The 10,027-nt window shown below is 51.5% G+C and overlaps 1 protein-coding gene across 1 annotated transcript in view; it reads right to left on the bottom strand.

Moving 5' to 3' along the window:
* Window positions 1-807: 807 nt before the first annotated feature.
* The window catches only part of NID1 (nidogen 1), an 83,063-nt gene continuing 73,843 nt past the window's right edge, over window positions 808-10,027 (bottom strand). Inside the window, exons 15-20 of the mRNA XM_032849676.1 lie at window positions 9,565-9,691; window positions 5,833-6,004; window positions 4,770-4,927; window positions 3,544-3,667; window positions 2,762-2,874; window positions 808-1,842 (exon numbers count right to left, since the gene is read on the bottom strand). Coding sequence (XP_032705567.1) covers window positions 1,721-1,842; window positions 2,762-2,874; window positions 3,544-3,667; window positions 4,770-4,927; window positions 5,833-6,004; window positions 9,565-9,691 — 816 coding nt within the window. The 3' untranslated portion in view covers window positions 808-1,720. The remainder of the gene's footprint in view (window positions 1,843-2,761; window positions 2,875-3,543; window positions 3,668-4,769; window positions 4,928-5,832; window positions 6,005-9,564; window positions 9,692-10,027) is intronic.

The following is a 10,027-nucleotide window of genomic DNA, read 5'->3' as shown; positions in this document are numbered from 1 at the left end:
ATACAAAATCATGACAAACATTTGATATAGAGGGCTTGATATGGAATGATAAATACATTAAAAAAAAAAGCAAAACTAATTCAGGGAGCTGGGCTGGATAAAAGACCCACGTATCCCCAAATCATGTGATTCGGGGGGATATATTTGGCTCTCACAACAAACTCCAATTATCCAGGGAAAGGTTCTTTCCCCATCCAGGCACCACCGCGTTGCTGAAGCAGATGAGGACAGTGTGGGGAGGAGGGGTGGGCGGGGAGGAATGAGCTCGCTGAGCTTTGCAGATAAGGGCAAGGATCTCTGGCCCAGGGAGAAAAACAAGCAAATTCTTCCATGTCCTCAAGTGTGAGCGTTCTTTGGCAAAAGGTACCATTTCCTCTTTGGGATTATTAAGGAGCTTTCCTTGTTGCTGTTGTTAAATAGCCCTCTCTACTCTTTCCTCTTGACCAATCTCTGTGAAACCTTTCCGCTATGCCTTTGCTACTCCCTTACCCTAACCTTTCCTCTCACACCTGAAGTCCAGCTTTCAATTAAAAATTCCCGTTATTTTGCAACTCTGGGAAACAGCTGATAAAAGGTAACATTAGCTACTCATCTGGCCTGGAGATGTTTTTAAACACATCAACATGACAGATGGCCGTGGTCCCTTTAATGACACCAATGAGCAATCAAGGGTCTGGGTCAGGGGTATAAATACACAATCTGGTCCTCTTCGATGAGAAGACCGCCAGCAAGACCAGGAGCAGAGGGAGAGACAAAGGAGAAGTGAGCTCATGGTGACTGGTGGTCAGCTCTCACAAGGGTGGGGGAGGGTGAGGAAGGTCTGCGGGGAGGTCATCAACTTGGGGGAGGCGTACCAGCCCCCAGCTATGCCTAAAGTGAGGGAGGGGGGATCGGTGCCAGCCACAGGGCCAGGCCACTCAAGAGACCAGATGCTGGGATCCAAGTGCTTTGCGCAAAGAGGAATACGTTGGTCACCATTGGTGTAACTTAAGTAAGCACTTCCAAACAATCCTTACCCTCAAACACCTGACTCCACACCTTGAAATTCCTACCACCAGATACTCTTTTGACTGAAGGCTTTGCTTACCAGAGGCTACTGCTGAAATGCCAGTCACTTATCTGGGAGGGGCTTCTCCTTATGGCCCACAAGTGTCCACGCAGCCCTAAGACAGGGTGGGTTTTGAAGGAGGGGCAGGGTTTGCTCACTGTGATGGGGGCCTAGGGCAGGATGCAGGTGGGACAGAACTCAGGGAAAAGCCAGGGGTGTGGGGAGGGAAATCAGAGCACCGAGGGCAAAGAGGGGGAGGGTTAATGCCCTCCTTCATTCACAGCCTCGCCTCGGTGGCCCTGGCTGGTTTGTCAGGGAGATAACAGGATGGCAGGTGTGTCAGAGTGAGGCTGAGCTCATAAGGCCACGGAGACGGCAGTTCAGTCCTGGGGAGGCTCCCCTCACCACTGGGGTGCAAAGTTGGGGAAAGGTTCCAGAACACTGGGACGGGCATATAGTCCTCCCTTGGGAGGGTTTTCTGTGTGCAGGGGAAGAGGCTTTCCCATTCCGGAAGCCCAGGGCATATGTTTTGGGGGACAGTGAGGGGAACACAGTTGGGGCTCAGGCTGGGTAGGACCTGGGCGTGGTGGCCACCAGGTCAGAGAGTTTTCAGTCTGAACCCTTTCAAGCAGGGTGTTGAATATGTCCAGAGGGAATAAGACACTCTTGTCTTCATTTCCGCTCAATACAGTCAACCCCCAGCGTGTTGTCGGGGCAACGGCAGGTCCTGCTTCCGGGGGTGGCCAAGCAGAGGTGGGTGCAGCCACCATTGTTCACTGAGCAGTAGTTGTGACCTGGAAAAGGCAGAAATCAGCTCAAGTGCCCCCTGAGAGAGCAGCCCCCCTATGAGCCCCCTTTTTGGTTTCCAGGGGGCCGAGCACGTGGCTGCTGCAGGAACAGGGAATCCTCACTAGGATTTGCCAGGTGGGCAAGACTATCATTTCGCGGTTCCTGAGCCGGGGACCGTGCAGATTTAGCACCAAAGCTGCTGAACGGGACCCGGGAAGGCTTCTCCGGTTCAGATTATAACACGGAGCTGGGATTTCCAAGCACAAAGTGTGCAGTGTCTCTCTTGTCCCCTCGGCTTTGCACCGGGCCGAGGGGTAGGGGGTGCGGTGGTGGGAAGCTGGGGAGGACGAGCTCGGGGAGAGCAGGTTCTGGAGCCAGGCTGCCCAGCTCAGCCCCAGCCGTGCCTCTGTGAGCCCGTGGCTTGGGCTTTTCCTATGCATGAAATGGGCACAAGCCTGGTGCCCGCCTTGGGGGGCTGCTACGAGGACAAGGGAACGAAGGAGCACCCGGCCTGAGCATGTAGGGCTGCCGTGTGTGAGGCACCCGGCTCTGGCACGAAGCTCCCTGGGCGCGTTCGGGACTGTTAGGAGTAGCGATGAGTACGGTGGCTGGGGGGCCAAATGGACGGACTTTTAAAGCAGGAGATGGTAACACGGATGTTCCTGTTTGGAACCCTAAGACCACTTACTTCTAGACCAGCCCGAGATGCGCGCTTTCCCTCCCCCGGTCCACCGTCCCCGCCTCGTCCCCTAGCGTTTTCCACTTGGCTCAGCCACTAACTAATGAAGACCCATGATGGAAGGAACCGAGTCTCCCCTGCCCCGCGGTCAGGGCTGCGAGGGGCCAGACAGGTAGCGGCCGGGGCTGTGGGCTTGCAGCCAGGGCCCTCCCAGCTCCTGAACAGCAAGCACCAGCGTGGGTTACCTTGAGGACACTGAGACAGGGCCGTGGTGACTCCGTAGAGCCGGGTCTGCTTGAGGGGCTGGAAGGTATCGGCCTCTTTGGAAATCGCAAGATCTACGGTGACCACGGAATTCCTGCAGAACACCAAAAGGTGGAAGGTAAAGGCACATCTGCTGGCTCGAACCTTCTGTCTTCTGTGGTTTGGGGGACACACTGGAGGCCACACAGGGACACACTGGCCTGAGCTCCTCCCAGCCATCCCCCCTCCTCCTCTTCCGGAGGGACAAGCCTGCATCTCTCTGGCTGCTTAAAAAGGGACAAAGATTAGCGAAGCTCTCCCCTCAGCTCTAAATTCCAAGCTAGAGAAATGGCTTTCTCTCCAGATGGCCCTGGCTGCAGCCACTGGCGTGGTCTGACCCCTCCTTTGTGCAGGAAGGGGTGGGCGAGCAGGGGCTGTGAGAACACTGCAGTTTTAGAAGCGAAAGGAAGTAGGGGCATGGCGGGGGCATGGGGCCCACCCGCCGGGGGACCCCGGGCTAGCTCGCGAGGACAGAACAGACAAGCTCCAGAAGTCTGAGGAGGTGCCCATCCAGGAGCAAACAGACAAATAAAGGGCACCTCCTGCCCCCAAGGCACCCTCAGCCCCCGAAATCCTTCACCCTTCTCTCCTGACAACTGGAAGGGCAAGGCAGAGGGCGGGCATCTCTGGACTCTGGAAGGTCATGCTAAGAGTTCCCCCAGGGAAGGCTTGGCCTCCCAGAGACAGGGTGGCAGGGGAGGCTCCCCACCCCCCACTGACATACGTCTTCCAGTCTGTGTAATACAGATGCTTCCCGTAGCTGGTGACTGCGAAAGGGTACTGGAGCCCTTCGAGAACCTTGCGTCGTCCCGACTGGCCGGGCTTCAGACACTCCATCCGACTGGTGCCTGTGCGGAGCGAAAACAAGGCATTCGTTGTGTACCCGAGAAACGGCCCCTTTGTGTCAAGATGAGTAAGGAGGGCAAGGGTGAGAGGAGTCAGCACAATGATGACAGATCCTGGAGAACACATGTGACCTGCTCTTCTTGACAGTGGAAAGCTTTCTCTCTGCCCTGGTCAATCCCCACCTCTACAGGGGGTTGGGGGGAGCACCCAGATCTGGTTCTGATGTCGGCTGGAGCAGAGGGGCCTTTCCTTGCTCCCACCCACTCCTGGAGTGCCTGGGGACATAGTAGGACTGATGACACCCCCCAGCTCTCACTCAAGTCCCTGCCCCCTGAAGCCTCCCAGGCCCTCCCTCCTCGTCCTCAGAGCCCCTGCACCGGACACAAGATGCCCTCCTCGCAGCCCTCCCCAACCATGGCAGCTGACAGTGCTGCGAACAGCGCAGGAGCTCCAGAGACGCGGGGACGGCTGACCTTGCTCCCCTATGGAGCACCCGCCCACATCCCTTGCCTGAGGGACACCCCAGGGCGAGGGCGGAAAGCAGGACCAAACACTTTTCTCTTCCTTGGCTCCAAGTCCTGCCTGAGCCCGGAGGGACAGATGCGAGCGAGAGGAATGTAAGTCATGAATTGCGTAACAGATAACACTAGGATGAGGACAGGCTCCAGGGGTCAGCACACTTTTTCTCCAAGGGCCAGATGGTAATTAAGTTAGGTTTTGTGGGGCAAGAGGCAAAATTGAGGACACGGCGGAGGCATTTATGTAACCTCCTAAAATGTAACATTGAAAAATGTAAAAACCATTTATAAGACCCGGGTGGTACCAAAGCAGATGGCGGGCTGGACCCGGCCTGCGGGCTAGAGGTGCTAACCCCTGACGGAGAAGACTGAGAACTCGCCCTAGACAGTGAGCGTCAAGCCTAGAGAAACAATACGTTGCAGAGCAAAGATGGGAAGCAATTCTTGGCGGGGCGGGGAGTAAAAGAGCTCTCTCACACCGTCTTCCCCGTTACAGACACCAGCCCACAGTGGGTAAGAATAAATGTTTAAAGAAAAATAAAGCACTGTTCCAACCCCAGGAGTCAGGCCTGGGGCTTTTGGTCACCTGCGTCCACCCAGCAGAGCTGAGACGAGTAGGCATCGAACGCCAGCCCGTTAGGCAAGCCCAGGTCCTCCTGCACGAGAACCCTCCGGTTTGTGCCATCCATGTATGAAGTTTCAATTTTGGGGCTATCTCTGTTCCAATCCGTCCAGTACAGATTCCTAGAAGAGGAAAAGGAAGGGAAAGAGGCAGGCGAGTAATGACGGTGGGTGAGACGTTCACGGAAGCAGGTTTAAAAGAAACCACAACGAAGACATTAGCAGACATTCAAACACGGGATGGAGATAACAGTCTGGAGGCGGTAAGACAGGTCCTTTGCAAGGAGTCTTGGATTTGGCTCTCTGTTTGGATTTGGATACTCTGTTACCGGTGACTTCCCTTCCCTTCAACACAACTGACATGTTCCACCTCATGTTAATCTGGTTAAAGCAGTTCAAAAATAGGGCCCAAAACAGAACACCACAACCGAGACAAACATGTGGGAGTTCCTGTCTGCTGTCCCTACACAGGGTGGCACAGCACCGGCCACTAGGGAGGTGGCCATGGGGCCACAGAACTAGGGATGTGGCCTCGCAGGGAAGGGATCAAAGTGTGAAGCCACAGAGGGGCCTTGTGTGTAAGATTCAGAGCTTGCTGTAGGGAGCAAGAGAGAAAGCATCGATGGGATGACAAAACCCGGGAAGGGGTCTTCTGGGGGTCCATGGTGTGTCGGCCTGAGCCCCAGGGATATCCATGCTGCTTGATACCCTTCTGGGGCTGGTACAACTCAGGTACTGATCCACATTCAACTCAAAGGGAAATAACCAACTTCTGAGCTGCTGACTTACGGAGCCCCTTCCTAAAAGACTTAGAGGTGGAGCATGGGATCAAGTCCATAGTGGAGGGGAACAGGGATCAATGTCCTGGCATTTCCCTGTGCATATCTCTAAGCCACCTACTGGGACTTGTTCGTCCTGTGAGGCCTTCATGTCCGGAGAGCAGTGCCAGAGTTAGAGACTGACGCTTGAAACTATATTAAAGAGCAGCAGCAAATGGACTAGACGCGACCAGATTTCCACCACGTTACCCCTGCACAGAGTCGGTCACGATGCCTCTGGGATTCACCAGGTCGGTGTCAAAAAGCACCCGGCGCTGGGTGCCATCCAGCTTTGCAACTTCTATTCTGTCCAAGTGAGAATCTGTCCAGAAAATGTTGCGGCCAAGATGGTCAAGGGCGATGCCTTCTGGACTTCCAAGATCTAGAACCAAACACAGGACACTTCTGGGTTTTTTCAGCAGGTGAGATTCGGTTTTTCTGATTACTCGGTGTTATTTCACACAGTGTTCAATCCTTGGACTTTGGGAAAACAAAAGGGAATGTGGAATGCTCACTATGGCAAGTTAACCAGCATTCAAAGTGATGAATTAAAAAATGTCGCTCATTGACTTGGCAGACATCTACCCTGGGTACCACGTTGGGAACCAAGCCCACTATCACACCTCAGCTGTGGCCCTGGCTTCCGGGAGCTTGCAAGCTCTCGTAATTCAGACGGAGTTCTGGTTTTATGGGAACGTGGAGGCGGGACACCGGACTCAGCCTGGGGAGACCCAGGAAGGATTTCTAGGGGAAGTGACACGTGAAGCTGGCTCCCAAAGGACTAGTAGGAGTTTGCCAGGCAAAGATCCTAGATGAGGGCTGCCAGACAGAGGGACCAGCACATGAGTATAAAGGAAGATTGGACACAGCTTGAAGTGGACTCTATGTACTTGTGGGTGGCTGGAGTCCATGGGGGTGGGAGAACTGCCAGAGAACAAAACAGATTTGCCTTAGTCATTAGTTATTGGGGGAAAAGGGTCACCTCAGAGAAGTAATAGCAAGAAATCATAGCTTGTTATTTCTTTTCTGCAAGTATTAGAAGTACAAAGAAGGGGTGTCCATGATCACAAGTAACACTCCCAGAGTCCTTACTAGCTTGTCAGCGACTGACTTTCCAGCCAGGGTTGCCACACAACAAGCCGGCTGCGGGACGAGCCTTCAGTGCCCGTCTAACCTCACCACAAGTTCCAGGCTGCACTGATTCCCTGATGATGTATAAAAGCAAATTAAACATTAGATCCCAATCCAGGGTTTTATTTGTCACTTAGGATTCTGTCCTCTTACTGATTTGAGAGCTAAAGGTCACTTAGTACGGCTGGAAGCCAACAGGGGAAGAGGTCAAGGATGGAGCTACCCTAACCCAAGGAATCTGGGTTGGAGGAAATCCTCCCCCAGCATCTGAGGAATCATGTGCTCCTTTGTCAATGTGTAAGTGGTTCAGACCCTCAGCTCTCTCACAGCAGCCTTCCTTCGGTGCCTAACATGACCTTGACTGTGGATGTTGGAAACACCAAAGCCCCACCCCCCGGAAAGGACCCCTGCCAGGGCAAGTTTATTAAGAATGAGGAACAGCCCTTGAGCAAGGTTTTTATTATTCAAACCAGAAGTAGAGATCTGTGAGGTATTACAATATTTCCCATATCCCTAGAGAAGAAGGGGCAGCGAGTCTGACCTCTGCAGACCTCTTGTGTCTTTCAGACAAAAACCAGAATAAATCATTCTGGGGTATATCTGGGATGAGCACGTCCTCTGCCAGTGACACTGCAGAGTGTCTGGTGCACTCAGACACAAAGAAGAGTCAGGGGGAAAGGCTGTTCAATGGCACTATTTCACAAGACACCCAGGGGCACCCAGAAACCCCGTGTCATTCTGTCTCCTTATGAACAGCTCTGGTCCCTACTTCGAACCCAAGAGCAATCAATCTTCCTCCTCCAACCAGGAAAATACTTCCTTCTTCTTCTTCTTCTTTTTTATATTTTATTTATTTATTTGACAGAAAGATACAGTGAGAGACAGAACACAAGCAGAAGTAGGAGAGAGAGAAGCAGACTCCCCATGAGCAGGGAGCCGGACATGGGGCTCAATCCCAGGACCCTGGGACCCAGGCCTGAGCCAAAGGCAGTCATTTAACCAACTGAGCCACCCAGATATACCCGGAAAAATACTTCCTTTTGAACTATCATGCCAAAGAAGGGTCTGGAAAACCTCACCCTTTACTGTGCAATCAGGGCAAGAAGGCAAGACAGCAAGGCAGTATTTTCCATACTGCTTACATCAAGAGGGAACAGATTATGAGACTTATTAAAGATCTTTAGTTAGTTTAACTCAAGGAAGGAGAGAGATGCTTAGCATTTGGACAGCATGAAATAAAGAAGAGCTCCCCATTCTACCTTCACTCACTAGCGAGGCACCAACCTGTCCTGACGTGGAAATTTCTTTCTCTCTTTTTAAATAAAAGAAAATTGATCCCCAGTGATCTTGCCTCTACAAAGGTCACATTCTAGTTTCATTCTTTATTTTCACAGTGGACTTCTGCCTGGAATGTTTCTTACTGAGTTTAAAGCTTTCTCGGATGATTATCAGTTCCAGAAGCAACAGGAAATAGCAGTGATGACCTACTCCCCTCTTCCACTGGGTTCGCAAGTCCAACCAAAGATAACAGCAACATTTTTAACAGAGAGAGAGAGACAAGACACAAAAAGGCATTTTCAAAATTCTGCTCATTAAGCCAAACCACAAAAACTGGCAGACATCATTTAAGCAGCACCTTGACTTCTAGAAAAGGATGCGGGATCGATGTCCGAAGCTAGACATGTTTAACTCAGCCTCAGCTTGATTCCTGCTCCTGCCGCATCAGCTTTTGTGAAGGAGCCAAGAAAGGAAAAAAACAAAACAGAACAAAACAAAAGAAACTGCCGCACAGGCTGTTCCACACGCACAGGGACCCTTCCAGAATATCAATTTTTACAGAGATATTAAATTGGAAATTGGGAAAGCAACTGAATTCAGCCCCAAGTTGAAAGAAATACCAAATGAGGCTCAAACATTTTGAAGGTGTACCTTCGATTTGAGTGCTGTTCCTACAGAGGAAGCGAGACGATGCTATACAAGACCTATCACTGGCATGACAGCGTCTTTTGATTGAAAATACCTGCAAGTCAGCTGACGAGTTACTGATTTAGCAATACGTGACATTTGACCTTTTCAGTAAAGGGGAATTTATACAGGTCCTTGGGTCTTTATAATCTTGATAAAACATATCCACATAAAATAGTTATGACTTGTTGAAAGTAGACATTACAACAACGCACAGAGTCCTTGACTTAAATCGACCTCTGTAAGTTAAGGAATCGAGGTTAAGTGTTGAGGGGTGGGCTGTGCCAAAGTGTTAGGCGCCGTGTTATCAGTGATGCAACTAAAACTGGAAGGATACCTGTGAAAGCTCAGCCTGCTCTGCTGTACTCAGTCACAGGCGGTCTGAGCAAGTGCCATGGGGGTAAGGGAAAAAAGGCCCCTCCACCGTGATGTCACAGGTTTAAGTGATAACTTCTGACTTGAAAACTGTCTTGGGAAGAGACAACTATCAGGGATAATGTTTGCCAATATGCTTGTAATCCTCCCGACTTTATGACGCAGCTACCTAATGGAGCATATACCATAAGGCAGACATTCTGAGAATCAATTCTAGGCTCAACAGCCAGTTTTAATTTTATTCTTCTTAGGCTAGCAACAAATCCTAGATAAGGTGTTCACGATTTCATGATGAGTCCTTGGAGGGCTTTTTAGAGAAGGCTGGAAAAGGTGGTATCGAGGCCAAGAACCCAGCCCCACTCAAATCCCTATATCCTGTATGCAACCATACACCCCTTCTGCTCTTCCCCAAGAGCCACTTGGGCTGCCAGAAGCCAAACCAAGAAGGGAGAGTGGTGTTTGCTTGCCCACCTTGTCGAATGATGGTGGTTGGCTCTCCACCATGCAGACTGGCTCTCCCAATGGAAGGCTCACTGATGTCGGTCCAGTAAACGATCTTGTCCACACAGTCGAAGGCCAGTCCAATGATGACTTTATCCTGGAAGTACAGACAGCATAAGAATGGCCCACTCACTAGCATCTGAGTCACCAACGATGGTGGGAATCTTTCATGCGCTTACAGTCATCTGGACAACTTTTTTCTTTTTTTTAAGATTTTATTTATTTATTTGACAGTGAGAGAGAGACAGGGAGAGAGTGAGCACAAGCAGGAGGTGGGGCAGAAGGAGAGGGAGAAGCAGACTCTCCACTGAGCAGGGAGCCCAACGTGTGGCTTGATCCCAGGACCCTGGGATCATGACCTGAGCTGAAGGCAGGCGCCCAACTGACTGAGCCACCCAGGTGCCCCATGGACACCTTTTTTAATGAAGTTTCT

The sequence above is a fragment of the Lontra canadensis genome, unplaced genomic scaffold (assembly GCF_010015895.1).
Source record: "Lontra canadensis isolate GAN:19392208 unplaced genomic scaffold, GSC_riverotter_1.0 scaffold239, whole genome shotgun sequence".
NCBI classification, from domain to species: Eukaryota; Metazoa; Chordata; class Mammalia; order Carnivora; family Mustelidae; genus Lontra; species Lontra canadensis.
Note: the sequence above shows the minus strand (reverse complement) of the source record. Positions and strands in the feature narration are given on the sequence as shown.